The sequence below is a fragment of the Gallus gallus genome, chromosome 3 (assembly GCF_016699485.2).
Source record: "Gallus gallus isolate bGalGal1 chromosome 3, bGalGal1.mat.broiler.GRCg7b, whole genome shotgun sequence".
Lineage (NCBI taxonomy): Eukaryota > Metazoa > Chordata > Aves > Galliformes > Phasianidae > Gallus > Gallus gallus.
In genome coordinates, this window is record NC_052534.1 from 49,009,590 (window position 1) to 49,030,096 (window position 20,507).

Below are 20,507 nucleotides of genomic sequence, written 5' to 3' on the forward strand. Positions count from 1 at the left end.
TAGTATTTCAGTCAGCCTTTTTCTTTCATTCACCGTTCCAACAAATTACCCATATGGAAAAAGATTAAAGTATTTTGACTGAAAATACATCCTCGTACTATGATCAAAATATCTTCATAAGATGTTTTATATAAAGAGCAGATAACTTATGCCTTTCATATAAATTAACATTTAGCTTTTTTAGGTGCTAAAATCTTAAAATAGCAACAAATACACATTAATGGGCCTCATTAAAAAGGAATATATTATTTCCTCACCAGAATCAATAAAATTTAAATCCTGAACATCAAGATCTGACAGTAAATTCAAGGAACTTTAAAGGTGGCTTAAGGCTAATCTCAAGTCAAAGATGATTTAAAACCCTCAAATGAAAATCTAATTACCTTTGATAAAGTTCTCCTGATATCTTCATGATCCTTCCAAATGGATTTTAACACTGAAGCACTGTCAACACTGTCTATGACTTTCATTACTGTTGACTTCAAGCCCTGATATTCCTTTATCAGATCAATAAGAATGCAGGACTGCTCCTTTCTGTAATGGGAAAAGGCTCTGTTAGCACAATTCATTGTCACATTTCTGAAAGGTGAATGCGATGTAGCAATTCACCATGAGGGAATCAGAATGCAATCTGAAACATATTTCGAGTAGCCAAGAAAATACTTACAGTTAGCAAAATTTAGAATATTAGCATTTATTACTCATATTATCAGGCATGTGCCTTCAGGTTTAAAACATGGCATTCTCTTCCCCTGTTGTACTGAGACCAAAATAACCCACTGCTAAAAACAGGCTTCCCTTCCTCACCTCCCATACCCCAGAACAGCCTATTTCTGTTCAGGTAATGGATAGAAGAATATGTTTATTCTATTCTTGGTATTTGTACCAATTAATATGGCAAGAAGAAGTTAAACTCAAATAAATGGGTCTCTTTTCCGCACTACAAGAAACCTCTCCTTGTTCGTTGTTCACTGCTTACTTTTCCTGTATAACTTTCTTGGTATCCTCCCACAGAGATGCTAAATGATTAATCTCTTTGTCAATTTCAGGAGCAAGAGTTATATCTTTTTGGGCTATTTGCTTTGCTTTGTCCATGAGCCACTGGAGTTCATGCTGGTGAGAATTCAGTTCTTCATCCAACTGGTTAAAGATCCTCAATCTGTAAGTTAAAATGCAGGTTACAAATTTATTCATATTCCCTTTCAGGCAAGAAAAAAAAAGAATAGTAAGGAAGATAGAAATAGCTGCTCATAGAGTTATTGTACATAAAGTTCAATTTTTTCTAATATTTCCTAAAATATCTTCAGAAGATAAAATGTTACCTTTTTTTTCTTTTTCTGCTACAACTGGGCTCAGAGTTTGATTGTTCTAATGCATATACAGCTATACAGATGTGTAGAGATACATATGTCTTCACCACACACTGTCATTTGGAAGCATCACAAAATATTTAGATTAGTATTTTATTACAATAAGTGTTTTTTATTCATTTAGCATTCTGCAATTCTGAAAGAAGAGAATCATCTATTTTGCATGGGACTCCTAGTGACTGCTGGGAGTTTGGATTCCTTTGAACAAAATAAAATGTTGTGACAAAGATTTTCTTCTCTGTTCTCTCAATATAAAAGATTTGAGGGACTTGCTGAATGTGTGCTCATGTTCTTCCTCCATCCAAACATAAAGAAGTACCAATCTCAATCATTAACACCGTTTTTACCTTTGCTGGAGGGCTTGCAGCGTTGCTTCTCTTAGGCCCTCCTTGTCAGCCTTTTCCTCAGTATCTTCAATACTCTTCAACAGTTCTTCTTTACGTTCCATGAAAGATCTTCTCAGGGTTGCAAGAGCTTCTGCCTCACTCTGTTTTGTTCCGAGCAGGTTTTGAACTGCCTCCAGTTCTAAGTACAGATGGTCCACCACAGCCCTGCAGGAGGTCCTCTGCTCAGAAATCCCATGTTTTAAGTGATACTGGGCCTTAGTAAGTGAACCATCCAAACTGATGGCAATAGCTTCCAGCTTGTTAAGAGACTGAATAACATCATGGAGGTCCTTCTCCAGTAATTCTGATTTAGCTTTGTCTATATTACCTGTTTTCTCCACTGTCTGCCTCAGTTGGTGGAGCACTCTTGATGCAGCATTATGGAGCTCCAGGAATACCTGCAGCTGATCCAGGGCCTCTTGCCTTTGATTAGTTATTTGATTTGCCTCCTGGAAGATCTGAAAGCAATCTTCAGTTTTCCCTTGCAATGTCTGTTGGTCCACTGGACAGCTGAAAGCACACAGTTTATCTACAAGGTCCTTCAGACTTTGTAACTGCTGTTTCTTACTTTCAATTTCCACTGAATGTTTCTATGGGAAAGAAATAAAATAGGAGGGCTGGGTTTCCTTTTGTAACTGAAGGTTCAGAAAACATTCTATTATTGAATTTGCAAGTAAAACAAGTACTACTTAATGGATTACATTAAGCACAGTTCAGAGTTACAATTTTGTTTCAGTTTGGTCAAATGATAGAAATGTGTATGTGACTGCAACAGACTATCAGGACTGGTAAATAACCTTATGATAGTTTTAGTTGAATATTTATATTTATCTATATGCATGGTACAATTTGTCGTACCATGCATATAGATAAATATATGTGTTGTTAATTTGCCTTTAATATTTACATCCAGAAGTTTACCTTGTTGTGAGATGCAGCTACTTCTGGATCAGCTGTGTTTATCTCTGAAGTGGACTGTAGTTCAGCAAGAAACTGCTTAATCCAGTCTGAAAAACTGCACAGGAGCTCATCAAACTGTCCATGCTTAGCAACAAGAGACTGAAGGAAGTTGATCCTATAAAATGTCAGATGTAAACACGAAAGCACTTGACAAAAATCATTTCTCAGAATCAGTCACAGCAAACTGGACAGCATTAAAATCACTGCCAGGTGGAAAGAAACATGAATCTGCATTACAAATGCGAAGACTGCTGTGTTGATTACTTATCTGGGAAGTAACACTTTAAAGTACCAATTTATCTTTCCTTTCCTACCATTTTGTTCATATCTACTGTTAGAAGGACCCTTAAGCAACCAAGGTATATCCTTCAACTTCTCTTCATAAAGGTAGTCCCAGCAAAGAGAATGATATTCAAGCTAAAATTCAGTCCTCAGAGCACATTTATGCTATCTGCAATACTGTAGTTAAGGTAAAAGTCCAAGAATGCAGGCAGCAGATGGGCAACTGAATGTTCAACTTGGACTGAAATAAATGGAGGTGGAGTCTGTGCAGAGGAACACAATTCAGAGGAGGAATATGTCCAGCACCTAGTAGAACTAGGCTTCTAAACCTTGATCTTAAAAACGCCCTTGCTGTCCAACCACTGCAAGTCTTCCCTTAGAAATCTCTCTACATGATTTTCAACATGAAATGATATGCAGTAAATTATTAAGCTGTATAACTATTGTATTATAAAGGATCTAAAAGATTCCAATAACCAGGGCCTGTTATTTAAGCCACTTTACAAACAGTAAAATGTGTATGTTCATTACCAATCAACTACAATCTAAATATATAATAACATATGTTTTCAAAAGAAAAGCGTTCCTGAGTCTAAGATGAGCCAGTAGCCCAACAATTGTGAATTTATAGTATTTACTGAAAATGAAGCATTCAAAATGGGTTTTAAAGACAGAATTATAGCTTTGCACTAAGTAAATAATACAACTTAAAAAATGAAGAGCAGATATTACATATTCTGGAAGTAATTTAGGAAGTTACTTGGGAACACATAATTGAGGAAACAAAACATTAATCCCATTTCCTGCCTCATACTTCTTGCGACAGAAATCTTCTATCAAAAAGCAGGGAGGGATTATGCCAAAAGACAGCATGATAAATCTGTGATGCTCATCACAGATTCCATGCTCATTTCCTGGAAGCACAGGGCACACTTAAATCCTTTAACATTTGTTTTCTTAATGGTTATAATACATATATATATGTAGAAATAGGTTTCAGGAATGAAATTTGTATTTTGTATATTGGTTACTCTCATTTAACACATGAAAAATAATCTAAAGCACAAACCTTTTATCAATAGTTTGTGGTAATGCTTTCCATCTCTCATCCAGCTCTTTAAATTTTTCATTTATTGCTTTCACACACTGTTTGGAAGCTGTTGGGAACAGCAACTCATTTAACTGTAATAGGCTCGCATAGATGGAAGCATGAGATTCAAAATCTGCTCGCAAATCCTGGGAAAACAATGAAATGTACAGCGTTTTGATTCAATATGACATCATGTTATGCCAAATAGCAATAATTATTAAAAAAATAGCCAAGGATTTCCAATACGCCACTTTGAGAAAAGTGAATGAGTACATCTAAGTACTTAGAGGAGCTGAGATCTATTAGAACATGAGGGTACTCAGTATCTCTTATATAGCTAAATCTTTAATTGTGATTCAGGAGGGATTCTTCAAAAGTGTTTTTATTGTTTTGTTTGTTTGTTTTTCGCTGACATTTTGTTTTTTGTTTTTATACTTTATGACAAAGTGGAGCATGCAAAATAGCAATGAGTTTCTTTTCTGAACAGATTATTTCTGTACATTTGGCTCCTTGGAGCTTTATAGATCTGGCTTTTTCAGTCTGAGTGGAATCTGAAACGCTCTAATAATTATCTTTACAGAGCTCTGACTTGGAGGTTCAGCAGCATCCCAGCACTGAGGAACAAAACGTTACACCTAGCCACATGACTCATTTGGAATAGGACCCACAAACATGGCTGAAGAAGCAGACAACCTGTGCTTGTGAAGGGGGAATAGTCTGTTAGGAGAAAGACTTTCCAATATATATGTACAGTGGCTGACTCAACCAAACTTGAGGAAAGCAGTTATGCCTGCTTTCTCTCATAAATACTAGACATTAGTGGAAGACCATTATGTGTAGTTATGAGAGTCCATTAGAGTCCACTCCAGGGCTAAATTCTCTTCTTATGTCTGTACATGTTATTTTGAATTCAGGAGTCTTGAGAGATACACACATATTCATCTGAAAAGGGAATTTCTATCTCACTGAGTTACAGTACTCAAGACAAATGTATAAATTAAGTATATAGCTCTTCTAAAAATTAGAAGATTTCCTGGAGAACTTGTCAGCAAAATACAGTGTTTAAATTCACTTCCATGTGAAACATACTTTGAAACCAAACAGTTCAGGGCAATCCCAGCACAAGAGACATGAATATTCTGGAGAGCATCCAACAAAGGGCCACAGTTATCAAGGGACAAGAGCATCTCTTCTATGAGGAGAGGGTGAGAAAGTTGGGACTGATCAGCCTGGAGAAGAGGAGGCTTATGGAGGAGAAATGCTTAATAGAGGAATTTCTCCAGAGAAACGACCATCTGGGAAGCAGATCAATATCCCTCTTTGATAAATAATAGGATATATTAGGACATAATTTTTCTTGAGCAGGTGTATTGTATTTGCAAATAACGTTCTTCCTGACATTTTCTTGTCTTTGTGGTAGTATAATATTTCCGTAAGACATTTCTAAAGCCCAGAATCAAGTGACTTTTCATATGACAGTTGAGCAACTGCATCCTTTAAAAGGTACAGAAATGTGGGGGAATGTTTCAGTCTTTCACTTGAAACATACCTGCAGTGATTGCAGTTCACCTTCCAGCTTAACTCTGTCAGCAGAAACATACTGCTCTGATGGCCTGCCTGCAGCTTCACACCCTTCCAGCCAGGTCTGGAAAGCGCACAGCTCTTTCTCCTGCCTGAGAAAATCACAACATGTGGAGCATTACCAAAACAAGCCTTCCCCTTTATCTCACAGGCTGACTGCAGGAAGGTCTCTGTGTCCATCGTAGCAGACATAGTAGCTTGCTTACTTCTGCCATCGAGCCAGAAGAGTCTCCAGTAAGATTTGTTTCTCTTTAGCATTTTCTAGTACCTTCTCATATCTCTGCTGTAATGCTGTAACCTCCTGAGCAGCTTTTTCTTTACTGGCAGCCTTTCGAGCACAGGCTGAGAGAGAGGCCAGCGTGCTGCTCAGTTTTTCCACAGTATGACAAAAGTCCTGATGAACATGTAGAAGAAAGAGAAGTTGCATACATTAATATCAAAGCTACAGATGTTGGAAAAAATTCTATACTTATATTTTGACAAAATGCCACATTTTCCAGATCACAAAGTCACTTTACATATTACATTTCTCTCACATCTATCCTAGATGCACACATCCCAGGTGTATCAATCACCACAAGCCTGCAGTGGGGAAAGTCAAACAGTGTTAAAGAAAAGCCTGTCAGGAAAGAGAAGTGAGATCTTCTCTACAGGTGTGAAGTGCAGAATGATCGTGTAGGACAACTCTCTATCCAAATCCCCTATAGCATGCTTTAATTTACACAGATACAGTAATTACAAATAGTTCCTCCAGACTATGAGGACTGCAGCCCATGGCATCATAAGGGAGAGACAGGGAACATTTACAGCAAACTTTTGTCAGAAACGAAGGTAAAGACTATCATGGCAGGAACATATTACAAACTCATAGAAACAGGAAAACATATATATATATATATGTCATCAAATTCGTAAGAGATTTGGTTTTACATGTAGTCTGAATACCAGTCCATTGTTTCCTTTCTAATTATGATGGACTGAACCAAATGCTCAAACACCCAGAGGCTTCTATCAGCACAGATAAAATCTCGTCTGCCAGAACTGTTCCGTTTCTGCATTGTCCAAGAAAAAATACTTCCAGGGCAATTCTTTTTTTTTTTTTTTTTTTTTTTAATTTTCTTTATGTTTTTAATCAGAATTCTCTATTTCAAGACCCAAGTTTCATAAAAATCCTTGAGGAACAATGTATCCTAGACATGTTTATTATCTTCTATTTTTTCACAATGCTCTTGATGCATGAAATTAAAAACAAAAACCTGAAGATCTGAATCATACTTCTAGGGCTTTTCTTTCTCTAGAATGGGGAAAAGCCCTCCAAACATGTTGGAAACAGCAAAAGTCTTAGCAGAGAATGTCTGCTGGAGCCTTCACTAGGTCATCGCACCCTGACAGTCAGCCCCTGCCTCTGTCATGGGCTATGTGACATCAGGCAGCCCCTTGGCCTGGAGTTTATTGGGTTTTTTGTAAGGAGCTCAGTGTGGCAGCATTTCCATGGACTCAGTGGCAGGAGTTACAGGCCACTTGCTCACCGTGCAGTCCTGTAGGTCTCCATATGTTGCTGATGATGAAGTGCATGATGTGAGAGGTTCAGCTAACTTAGCTTCAAATTCAGACACTGTCTTCTGCACCTACGAAGAAAAGGAAATAAAGAACAGTCTGTAAATAGCAAGAAATACAGACATGCTTTAGGTGACATTTTATAAATATTTAGTGCCAAGAAAGTATTATATTTTAGTCTTTTGTAGTACTGAGTGTTTTTTGAAGGTAAAAGATCCAAACTGTGCACAGATCCTTGGGGCAAAATAGCATTCAATTGCCATGTAATATATTACATATGCATGCTAAAATCCTAAGGTTTAAATTATGGAATTTATAAATACGTGTTTTACCATTGTGATATCCAGAAGACTCACTTAGATTTTCTAAAAGACAGTGTACATTTTTGGGTATGTATATTTTAATATCTTCCCAAGCCTGCCTTTTAAGTCATTCAGAGCAAAAATATACCTATGGAGGTCTTGCGATTACCTTAAAAAGCTGCTCATACATTCGAGTTCATACTTGTAAAATACAGCATTTTATATTCAATTTTAGAAAAACAGAACAATTCTATAAATTGCAGAAAATAACCCATTAGATTTTGTACTGTCTACCTGTTTAAGACTTTCTTCATATTTCTGCTGTGCTGATGCTTTCCCTGTGATGGTTCCTTCCAGTCTCTGTGCGTGTTCTCTTAGCTCTTCCCAATACCGTTTGATATGAGTCAGTTTGGCTTTAATATGTGCACATTCTCCAGAGGTAACAAACTGGGTAAATGATTTGGCTTCTTCTTCTAGTTTTGAGATTCCATTTATTTTACCATCTATTTCTGTATTAATAACCTAAAACGTAAAGTAATAGTAAACAAAGAAGTACAATATTTTTTTAAACTATCAGAAATATACTCTATTCTTCCTACTTTCACCTTTGTTACCATTACCCTTTGTTGAAAAAGAGGAGAGTTCATTGACTTATTGAAAAACCTAGTTATGAAAGTCTCTACTGTGACCTATAAGATCCCTTTCTTTTTTTCTTAAGATTATATAGGAAAAGGTTTAAAATCAGTCTGCCACAAAAACAGTGCCTATTTTTTTTCCTTTTCTAATTTAAAATGATAGCATGCTATAGTAGAATATAAATTAAATTAGATGCTGAGTTAAGGTGAACGTACTCCCAGGAAGAGGACTAAATAAAGAACTGCACTGCAGTATAAATTGCATTTTACCATGAGACAAGTGTGACAGTGGCTTTGGTACTTTTCAGTTATTTTCTATGTCCATTAAAAAAAAGGCATAAATACTGACTTTATTTTTAAACACCAGGTCTAAGACAATAACTTCCTTCTGTTGCTTTTACTGCAATTTAGAGGGAGACCTGACAGCTACAACATGCAAGAGAGAAACTTCTGGGACTTTTTATTTGGTGGCTGTTTGTTCAGAAAACATCTTAGAACTTGGAGGTATTTTTTTCTTTTCATGACAGTATTCTGCTGATGTAGCATGTCTTTGGAGCTCTCTTCAAAAGAGCTAGAGAGCATGCATCAGGGAGCGAACTGAGTGAGCCTAAATATCTCATTGAAGTTGAAAGAGACACCAGCATTCTCAGACATAACAGTATTAAGATATGTGCGTGTGTGACATCAACCTAAACCTTTCCTGAAAATTCACTCATAGGCACTAAACATGCCCACTTTACGGTATAATTGCAATAAAAGTACAGTGCCTTACTTGACATTAGAGAGCTCAGAAATGGCAACATTCAGAGTCTAGAATTAGTAGGGTGACAGTACAGATAAAAAGTATGCTGTTCTGTAAGCATTTATAGTGTCCTCCTATGTCATATATTCTGAATTACTTCAGATTATAAAATATCTTTTTTGCATGAGAACATGAAGCTGAAGAAAAATAGTACATTTGCCTATTTCAAGCTGAAATTATCTAACAATGCATCAGATATAAATTAGGCAGCACTTATTTACTCCCACGCTCTTCTGTTAAATTCACTCAGTTACATAAAAGGTGTATAATTGAGGCCTTCATGCTCTCATTGAGTCTACCACCAGTTTTCACTCCTTGTGATAACTGTCATTTTGTCCACCAGGAATTTCAGAGAAATGCGTAGGTGAAAATCTGGCTCTGCAGACTTCACTGGGTTTTGCAAACAGTGTCACAAAAAGCAGAATATTACCACTAATATGCATGATAATTATGTTCAGCTGACCCCCTCACCTTTTTTTTTTTTTTTAAATCTGTTCAGTCAAATATATCAGAACAAATTATTTTCACTTCATTTGCAATTCCTTACTAAAATGCTGTTCATTGAATTATGAATTAAATATGCTGATTAGCATTGTGACACAAACTAACCCATCAGGAAACTTACAATAAAATATAGCAATTTCTGCAAAATTAGAAACAGAGTAATGCTGATGAAGAATACCTCAAGCTACGTCCACATATCTGATGTTGTATGACTCATATAACTGTTCATAAAATTGCTTTGTTCACCTGAGTTTCAATTATGTACCCTAGATTTTATCAGGGTTTTGTGTCTGTTTGCTCAAACATTTTTAACAACTATCTTTCGGCCATTTTCATTCTGCCGATATGTATAAATGAAGAAGAATTGTGCTGGAATATCCAGAAACTTGAAAGGCATTGATGAATTACTGTTTATCTGCTTACATAGCATGGAAGACCTTGTCTGGAGCATTGGCCTGAATGTACTACTGGAGCTTATTTAGGCTCCACTTCGACAGAAAAGAATTATTACACCGTAATGCAATCTTAACATAATTTGATCCATTTATTTTCTGTCTTCAACATTGGAATCCTATATAGTAACTACTGACAAAAAAGAATAGATGACGGTGTATACCAGTGGGACAAATGCATGTGCATGCAAGTAAGCTGCTTTTGAGTTGTAGCAATGAAGCAAAAGTTCGAACATTGTTTTATTTTTCAATGATAAAAATCAATAAACTTAATTATTTTGGCCTATGTGACCTTGTGATCAAACTACAGACAGAAATGTCTGTTGGTAAAATCTTTCTATCATACCAAACAGTGGGATCTTTTTGAAATATGTTGCATAAATCTGGTTGATGACTGCAATAAACTGCATAGTTTGCACTTTCTGAAGAGTAGGTAGGTCACAAATTAAAGAAAACTGTAGTCTGCACAGCATATTATTAAAAAAAATCTGCTCATTTAGAAAGACACAGCCTCAAAGAAGGGACATTTTCTTCATGGAAGGATAACAAGGTAGACTTTGAAGTGGAAATGTTTGGAGATAATATGCACCTTAGTTTACAACAAGAAACTGAAAGACTACATATGTCCAGGAGTGCACACAGAATTTAGGACTGTGTGAATATAATTGCAATAAATGGAGTATAGATTTGCAAGCTACAAAAAGCAATAGTTCCTTTATTAGTTCATAATAAAGATACATAACATTATAACTTTAACTTGAAAGATAAAATGAAGATCAATATCCACTAGATGATGCATGTTTAAAAAAAAAAAAACCCCACCACCTATATAGACTTTGTATATACATATCTACTTTTTGCTAAAATAAAATGAAGAGTATAAATTTGATATTTATGTTTCAATATTCAAAGACTCCATATCTGTAAACACTAACAGAGAAGGCAGAAGAATTTTCCTTTAGCTTATGTAAAATGTTACTGCTTGGTATCTTCATATACTAAGTCTGTCATCATTATATCACGCTTGTTCTGAAACACATAAAATGTTTGTTCTCCTTCTTGGCCTCTATCAAAAAAAGAAAGAACTGTTCTTTAATGCTATACATAACAAGAACTAATCACCTGGATTTGGCTGATCTGTATGTCCAAAGGAGATGAAGCTGTTTCCAAAGTTTCCAGTTCTTTTTCTTTTTCAGCTATCCAGGTGGACAGAGCTTCAAAATTTTTGCCAAAATGATCCCACTTGTTTTTCATCATTTCCATTCTTTTAAGACTAAAATTAACCAAATTAATTAGAGAGAATAAACAGTTTAATATAATGAAGTTTTCCGTATTCTTGCTTGAATAAAAATGTAACTAATTCAGACTACAGGAGGGGCATTTTAAAATATCCTGATTTTAGAAGACCAAGATGTATACTTAAATTCAAACTTGGCTCTCTTTTAGACAGTGCACCTGCAGTCAAACAATTACAATAGCCATAATGAAGACACCGAAAGGTGAAACCGAATACAGTTTCACTGACCAATTCTATGTAAAGAATTTCATGACAGCAGGAAGTATACCATATAAATCATATAAGTGTGATTTATATGAAATTATACGGAATGTTGATTATATCAGACATCTAAAAATAGAGATAACTGTGCACAGATGTTTGTTGACAGAGCCTTTAAATCAATAAAGCAGAAGGGTTATAATGAGTATATTAGAGAATTAGATGTTTTTAGCAATGATTGATGGCTTTATAGGACTTGCTTTTTTTTATAACAACAATCTGCCTATTTTATAGGAAGTGGCTTTTTCCTGAGGCAATTATTTGATATTGAGCCAAAGAGTCAAGAGATATGACTCAACTACCCCAAAGTGAATACATACACATATATTTACATATATATGTATGCTTTGAAACATGCATTAGAGATATGTTAAAAAGTCTGTATGTGACTGATTCTTATATCTTATGGATAGCAAAACACCCCAGTTTTTGGTCACAAATAAGAAGTCTAAGTTCCTTATAAGACCTAACATTAACTTCCCATGTACAAGATTCTGTTAATTTCAGGCCAATATAAACATATCAGTGCTAATGTGAGTCCTGCATATAGCTTGTAAAACATGGATTTTTTGTTTCACTGAATATATGAAAACATCATTAGAGAAGTTTGAATATTACAAAATTCCAAAATATTTTTTTCTTTAAATATAGCCTTAAAAAACATTCATTTTAAAAGGAGTTTTTATTTTCATTTTGTTTTTCTCTTAGTAATGCTAGAGGAAGATGCAAGAAAAGATGTCACCTAAAATTTGGCCTTGCTATTTTTAAATTTTATTTTCAAATAAATTTCCCTTTTCTGTTCGCTGATATCATATGCACCATATATATTCAGTTTAAACTATTGGGAAAAGATTTTTATTGATATAAGTTACAACATAACTCTTACACACTAATTGTGAGTTCTGCAGATTAACTACGGAGAGTTGTTCATATTCATCTTTTGCAGAAGGGGTTTATTTTGTTTATTATCTGTTGTATCACAATACCACAGACATTCTGTATAATCCATACATTCAGCTAAAACTTCTTCCACATAGAGATCAAAAGGGAATACCAGCACAGTTTTCATTTAATAGTAGATGGCATTATTTAAAATATTCATTGTTGGAAGGATAAATTTCCCAAATAAAAGAAGAACACTAAAACCACACTTTTTTTCAGTAACTTTAGAGAAAAAAAAAGATAAAATATTCAGGAAGATATAGTAAAATTTTTAACTGTAAATCACTGTAATTACTCCATCCTTAAGAGAGTGAAATACAAAAAATAAATGAGACCAACAGCAATTAATAAGTTAAATCTTGTTGCAGAGGCTAGACATGCTCTGTTTTACAGCCCTTCTCTGTTCAAAAACTGTTTTTTTCACACCAGGCAACTATGGAATTCATAGTAGCATGACAATGGTCAATAAGGGAAAAAGCACAAAACAATTATGATGGCATTGTATTTTGCTCATATTCAGGTGGGATACTTGGTATTCCACCACAGAGTATCTTCTCAAACTTGTATAGCAAATTAATCTGCACTATAAATCCAGTAAGACAACATAGTTCAGGCCTATATCATCCATCATTTGTGAATCAACTCTAAAAATAGAAATTTCAAACACACATACAAATGTATGTGTATATATAAAAATGGCAAAAGCTGAAGTACAAGTAGAGTAACTTTGAGCTTAATAACTTTTAGTTACTTGGGAAAAAAGATGAGACTTTTTATCAAATGCCAAAAACTGCAAATATTTACAGCAGTTAACAATATTTTCTTGGAATTTAAACGTTATTATAACCATAGTTAGGCAAAACAAATGATGCCTTGTTAATTTGTAATGGCAGAAGCAGCTTTTGATATTGTCCATGAAATAAAATCTAGTCATTTAACTAAGATAAAGGCACTTCTTGACATTCATATGGAGAAAGTGGAAACTGAAAATTGAGAACATGATAGACATTCTCATATTTGCACTGAGAATTTTTGTTCCCAAGAGATTCTAGTATTTCAGAAATGAGATTAATTATTGGGGCTTAAAGATAAGAACAGATAAATGCAACTACAGTAGTTTTGTAAATAATATATTACCTAACAAAGATTTAATTTATTTGCATGTATTACTTTTGACACATTTGATACTATAATCTTGTAGCTATGCCATGGCAAGTTGAAAGTGGTGGAGCTGATGAGATAACACAAAATACTAGCAAGGGAGTTTAGAGATCTAATACAATCTTATAGTGGAGAATAAACATTAGGACTTGTTAAGAACGTACTCTTCTTCTAGAGTAACATCCACTTTTTTCACTTGCTCTTGGATAGCTTTTGCCTGCTGCTGCAGGGCTTGTTTGCTCTTTGAACCAAGCTGTATCTCAGAAGAATTCTTCACCAAGTTTTCAGCTTGTACTGCCATGGCTTCACTGTGTTTAGAAAGTTCCTGTAACAATACAAGACATATTAACACAACTGTATAGTTTCATATATATACACAAAAAGTATTTTTCCTCATTGTTTGTGGTTGAAAAAAGTTTTGCACAGTACCCTAAACAACTATTATGAACGTGTAAATACACAGAAGGAATCTCTAAAGAAGGCTTACCCACCATGTTGCCTTTAAGGATTTTTTTTCTTTTTTTTTTTTTTCTTTTTTTTACAGAGTTTGTTCATTTTAACAAACTATATTGAATAAAATATAGCAGGGGAAACTATATACTTTCAAAAGGTTTTAACTCAACCAATAGAAATTTATCCTAGACCTCTTCAAGAAAAAATTTAATGAACTTTGGAATATTATATGCTTTCAGTAATCATCTTTATTTTTAGACACTATCCTTTTCAGAGACGTCTTTGTAATATCTTGTAGCTTGTAATTTCCCTTTGTTTAGCAACTATTTTCTGTCACACATGGTAAATATAAATGGTCAACAAGGTGGAAATAATTTGGTATAAACTCCATTAAAGAAGGGTAAAAATGTAAAGAAACACAGAGCACGCAGGAAAGTCAGTCACTTGTACTAGTAAATAAAATGGGCTGGGCTGATCCTCTAGTATGAAGATCACCTGGCTTATGGCTTCCTTATAATGGAAGTCTCTCCTTTGCTTTCTGAGGGCTAGATGAGTGCTAGTTTGCACAAGCCACATGACTTTAGTAAAGACCCATGTATGTCAGAGCTTGATGCTGCTTAGCTTATGAGTGTGATTGCTGAACATAAAATGGGAAGTACCCAAAATCATTTTACCCCCCCTATTTACTTCATGTATATATCTCAAGTAATTCTTCATGATCTTTTCATGAAATAACTGTTTACCTCTGAGCAATTTATGCAGTCTCTAATCTGTATAGGCAATTTGTACCAGCATTAGCAGTAAATCATGCAGACTGTGTGCAATGCACTTGGAACATGCTAACAAAAAAAGCAGGAGGATATCTCAGCTCCTGTATTTCACACAGGGAATACCTTCGTCTGATCCAGTTCTGAGGAGAGACTCTCTAAACTGCTAAAGTTTAAGATACGTTCAAGTGCACAGCTTGCTTGATTAAGATATTTTACTACTGTTTCTTTGTCCCTTTCAAACTGCTCCCATTTATTTATTGTGACCTAAAAAAAAGAAAACAAGAAAACAAATGAACGAACAAAAAAGGAACCACAAAAACAAAAAGGACAAATGAGAAAAGAAAATATTATTTAAGTTACTAAAGAAGGAAAAAAACAGAAATACCTATCATAAAATAAAACTATTTCTCCTGGAATGCTACCTATTCTACACATGAAAATGTTCTGAACCCAATAAAAGCCTCAATTTTTACTCTGATTCACTGATTTTGCACACTTTCTAATCTGCCAAGAATATTTAAAACTTATATTTTATATTTAAAACTTACACATCTGAAGTGATGACTGCAGATGCTTACTGGCTTATGGTGGCAGAAATCAGCATTATCTAAAAGCATTTTCAAGTCTTCTCATGAAATAAATTACAGCAGAAAGTTATGGGGAAAAAAATAGGGAAAAATAAATAGGTAATTTATTATGAATATTCATAATAAATTATTAGTTGAAGTTATTGAGGCTCCACTGATCATGTTTTGCATCACGCTATAACACTGGGAATAGTTTTGATGACGGTAAACATTTACGTGAAGTAGTGGATAGCTACATCACAGTTCTTATTAGTGAAATATAAAGGACAATCCAGATATGGGTGCAAGAAGCTTTAAATTCTATATCCCAGTTTTGTCAATGATGAGTTATACAGCCCAAAGCAAACAATTTTATTTCTCTGGGACTGTTTCTTTCTTCTCTAAATTTAGGATGACAACAAGTATTCAAACATTCTAGACAAAGATTATATTTGTGCAGTATCAGTTGTTACTACTGTAACATCCAGCTCGAGTACTCCCAATTAAAGGTCATGGTCATTTTTAATAACTAGAAGAGATAATTAGCTCATTGAAACAGTAATTCACATATGGCTACTAAAAATATTTATTATGATAGAAAAGTTGGGACTTTTAAATAATTTCAAATAAAATGCTAGTTCTGTATTAAGATTAAGATGTAGCAGCTTCAAGAGTTTTTGATGGATGTACTGATCACAAAGACCCTGAAGATCAAGATTCAGAGGTGAGAAAGTGCATCCTGACTATTTGCATATTTTTTCCCACTAATTTAAAAAAAAAAAGAAGGGAGAATGAAGTAGTTGTTTTTATTTTTGTTCTCAAGTACCCACTTGCAATTGCTCTTCCCGTTTCTCCATAGTCTGCTGCATGTTCTCCAGTGTTCCTTCTAGCTTCAGTAAATCTTCCTGCATTGCACTTGGCAGTCCACCTTCAATCTGCAACTGTTTAGCCTGGAAAATCTGCTGTTGCACACCTTGTCTCTTTGCACGGAGTCTCCTTGTCCTTTGCTAGAAGGATTCATCCAATAGGAATGATCAGACTTTTTTTTTTTTTTCATTTGGAAAACATACAGAGAAACCAGTTTTTGTAGTTTACAATGGGGTATACAATGAGACCAATGAATGGGAATAAACCGTGGAAGTATTACTTGAGTCTCATATACTCATAAAGCATATGATGTGGATTCTGAAAGGTATATACACTTTATTTGGCATACAAATAGAAAGTGGCAATATGCGGCCATTCATCCAAACAAATGTTTTAAAAGCTGGATAAGTTGAGTAATTGCAGTAGTAAGTACATTTGTCATGAATCCTCTGAGTAACAGGCTGAAATCTCATAGTGATCAAAGGAATATATCAGCCTGCAATAGAAAGCAGTAGAAGGATGCCCAAGTTGTGTTAACTTATTTCTTGATATGTTTTGCTTTATAGAATTACCAGAAAATTGCAGTTATTCCTGGTTATGACTCTTGCAAACTTTAATAAAGAGAAATATGCCACTGGACATAGTATTATTTGGTAATTACATACATTCTGCCTTAAAGAAAATAATAAATTATGAACATTTATGGAGAAATTGCTCTACCTGATGATGAAACAGTAGTTGCTGAGCTTGCAATAAACTTTCTGTATCCAGGATCTTTTCAGCTTCTGCTTGGGCTTCCTTAGAGTTGTTGATTAGCTCTTCAATTGCACTTTTAACCTCTTCTTTATATTGGACACAATCTCCAACAGTGCCTAATGTCCTTTCAATCTACAATTAATTATAACTTTATGTATTGCACGTTAAAAGATACATCTATATTTTAAGTGCACACATGTATTTTGATTACCTTTTGTAAAAATGTAGTGAATTGCCTAAACTAAAACCACTTTTATCTCCAGAATTCATAGCATACACCTTGAGCTTTACATTGGTGAGTGAAATGTAGACTTAAAATGTGACTGTGAAGACCTTTATCTTTTTTAGGCATACTCCCTACTACATTGCCACAAGGCAAAGAGCTGCCTGTGACAGCCTCTTGCCGATGATCACTTCAAAAATATGTGTTGTCCTCAGCATTACAAGCTGATTCAGATTATGAAAAGCGTATGATACTCAATTCACAAAAAAAAGTTTATCACCTTTCAGACCTTCCACAGCAAAGCCTTGGCTAATCAGAAATATATTAAAGTGCACTGTTACCTTGGTTTTATGGACTACAATATGCATGTGGTGGAATTCCCAATCTTAGTTCACTGAATTTTTTGAAGATGATATATTTATTCAAGTTATCAGAAAGATCTTCTCTTTTTGTATGACCATGCTAAGTACTTGTATCTGATTATCAGAAAAGGGTATGTCCTGACAGTTTCTGTAATTTAAGGTTTTCATAGCATTCTAGAACTAAGAAACAACTTTTTTTCCATCCTCCCTTACTCTCTTGTTTTCCTTCCAATTCATATTCACTTCAGAGGATCATTCAGATTCCTTGTGGCTTTTGACTTTTGGAGGAAACAAAAAGCCTAAGTACTTTCTTATAAAAAATATATTTTATATTTATATTTTTTTTATAATTTCTTGGAGTCATCTGGAAATCAGAACATTGGTTCCCACTGATTTTCCAAACATACTTTTCACAACATGGAAGTTCAGAAAAAATTGATTAGACAGATGGAACTTTTACTCATTTAGAAAACCTAAAAGGTCTTCACAAACTGACATTAACTATAGAATTAGAAACCAGAAATCTCTCTCTGTACTGGACTGTTTTCTGGATAGATCTGTTCTGCTTTCTAAGTGAAGTACCAAGTTTCTCCTAATCTGTCTTTTTACTGTGAAAGTCATTAAGTAGCAAAGTCAATGAGATCCCACAGAACTAAAAGGTTCGCTGGATTCTGAGAAGTTCTACTTATTGGCCAGAAACTTGTCATGATTTCAGTAGTTCCAGTATCTCATTACCATTTAGACCTCAGGCATCTGCAACATTTTTCTCCAAATTCAGTGCATGCTCAGTATCTTAATGATTGGAAAACACCTCAGTATTTCCTTTATTGTTTCAGCGTAGAAGACACACAAATCAATATTAAAATCAAGTTATAAACCCAATAATTGATGAACTTTGCCAATGTTAATTAAGATGATTTTAGAAAAGTAACTTTTGTCTCTAATAATATTGACATTTTTATATTTACTAGGAATATTTACTAGGACACACTCCAGTTCTGTTAAACAAAAAACAACAAACAACCATCCAAACAAATAAAAACAAACAAACAAACAAAAAAAGTCAACCAAATATAATGCTGCTAGCAATTTTTTACTGCACAGAAAACAATTTTTTCTTGTTGTTGAATGCTTGGAGTTAAACTAAAAATATACAGTAGGAAGCTTGTGAAGCCATGATTCATGTCATTTCAAGTGACATAGTAAATGGAGGTTTCTTGTTTTCCTCATACTGTACCTCAGCCAGAAAATCCAGAAGTCCTTTGAAGTCACTGGAAAGTTTACAGAGTTCATCTTCTGTTTTCTTGGCTTCCACATCAGTACATATTTTAGTAATAACTGCAAGTCTAGATTTCAGCCAGCTGTGATTTTCTCCCTGCTTGTTAATTTGCTGCCTGATTTCCTATGGAAGAAAAAACCAAAACATTTTCTCCAAATAAACAAAATATTAATGAGTGCCATTCATGATGTCAGTTCAGAGATTATTAATATAAATATACTGTTTTTGTTATCTTGAAACACTACAAGTGTAGTATTTAAATCTCTTATTTATGTTCCAATCAATGGCTATATTTTTGCTCAACAGAGCAAAAATTACAGAGCTACCTTCTATAAAGTAATAGAGAAGTACTTTCTCTTTACAAAACAGTACTTTTTACCTATAGAAGACAGATAGATGGTAGATACCATGTATATATTTTTCATATATTGATCAAATCACTTAATTACAATTTAAACCTTAAATAAAGCTTCCCCAAACCCAAGCTTCATATGACATTAAGTTCTGTGTATTTTTATTATTATTATTACTTATTTTAATAGCTGTTTTCACTCAGAATTTTTTGGATGTCTTGATCTCAGTGCTGATGATATCCTGCTGGCAGGTAAACTGCATGAAAAAAATCAGACTCTCTGGACTCTCCCATTAAGCCAACAATCTTTCTGGTTCATCAAGGTCACCCTAATTATATTTTTTGGCAAAGTTACAATCATCACAGAATGGCCTGGGTTGGAAGGGACCTCAAGGATCATGAAACTCCAACCCCCCCACCACAGGCAGGGCCACCAATCTCCACATTTAGGAGGAGTGTTAGCCTTCAAAATCTGTTCATGACTTTCACACAAACGGTTATGGTATGTGATATTCCTATTTAGGCTCCAGCATGTGAGGGGAAGAAAAAGAAAAAAAAAAAAGCATGTTAAGTTTTATCTGAAGGACCAGGACAGAATCTTCAGCTTTCCTATCATTTTTCTTACCAATTACCAGCGCAAAAGTGAATGGTAGACTGTCTCTTCCTCCTCTACTATACTGCTGTAGAAGAGATGTTTTACTATAGAAGCTTTCCCTAAACGTATGAATATAACTTGATCCTTCATATTCAGTCCAGAAATTTTGGCTTTTCTTTGTTTGAAACTTTTAACTGTATATGCACTATGAAGAGGTGCAAGTACTTTATCTACTTGCTTCTGTATTTTGAATGTTCTGAATATACAGTTAAAGGGATCTGTTATACTCTAAAATAGTAGAAGCAGCCACTTCTGCCACAAATCATTACATGCCGAAATTTCTCCTGGAAATGTTTTTAAGAATACCAAGAATCAGGAGAATATTATCTGTGGTCTCCATAATAAAACAGCTGCACTACTTCATAATACATTTTTATCTAGTCACAGTTTCAATGACTGTAGCTTTGTTAGAATATAAGCCAATGTCTCACCCTAGTAGATGATTTAAATTGCTCATATTTAGCAGTATCACTGACATTTTCCTTTATCCTCTGTAGGTCTCTTTCTGTAGACGAAATCCAATTTGCCAATTCAGAAAATCTGAAATAAAATATCACATAATGCAAAGCAAGAAAAAAAAATTAGACAAAAATGGACGCCACTAAACGGTAACCTTTTAAATTTCTGGCAATAATTATAAAG

The 20,507-nt window shown here is 34.5% G+C and overlaps 1 protein-coding gene across 1 annotated transcript in view; it reads right to left on the bottom strand.

Moving 5' to 3' along the window:
- Nucleotides 1-20,507, bottom strand: part of SYNE1 (spectrin repeat containing, nuclear envelope 1) — a 250,326-nt gene that overhangs the window by 178,841 nt on the left and 50,978 nt on the right. The window contains 16 exon segments of the mRNA XM_040697338.2: nucleotides 384-534; nucleotides 980-1,159; nucleotides 1,718-2,346; nucleotides 2,678-2,831; nucleotides 4,068-4,234; nucleotides 5,638-5,761; nucleotides 5,876-6,063; nucleotides 7,199-7,297; nucleotides 7,823-8,050; nucleotides 11,044-11,194; nucleotides 13,747-13,907; nucleotides 14,929-15,069; nucleotides 16,202-16,378; nucleotides 16,959-17,126; nucleotides 18,817-18,981; nucleotides 20,297-20,405. Of these exon segments, the coding sequence (XP_040553272.1) occupies nucleotides 384-534; nucleotides 980-1,159; nucleotides 1,718-2,346; nucleotides 2,678-2,831; nucleotides 4,068-4,234; nucleotides 5,638-5,761; nucleotides 5,876-6,063; nucleotides 7,199-7,297; nucleotides 7,823-8,050; nucleotides 11,044-11,194; nucleotides 13,747-13,907; nucleotides 14,929-15,069; nucleotides 16,202-16,378; nucleotides 16,959-17,126; nucleotides 18,817-18,981; nucleotides 20,297-20,405 (2,992 nt within the window).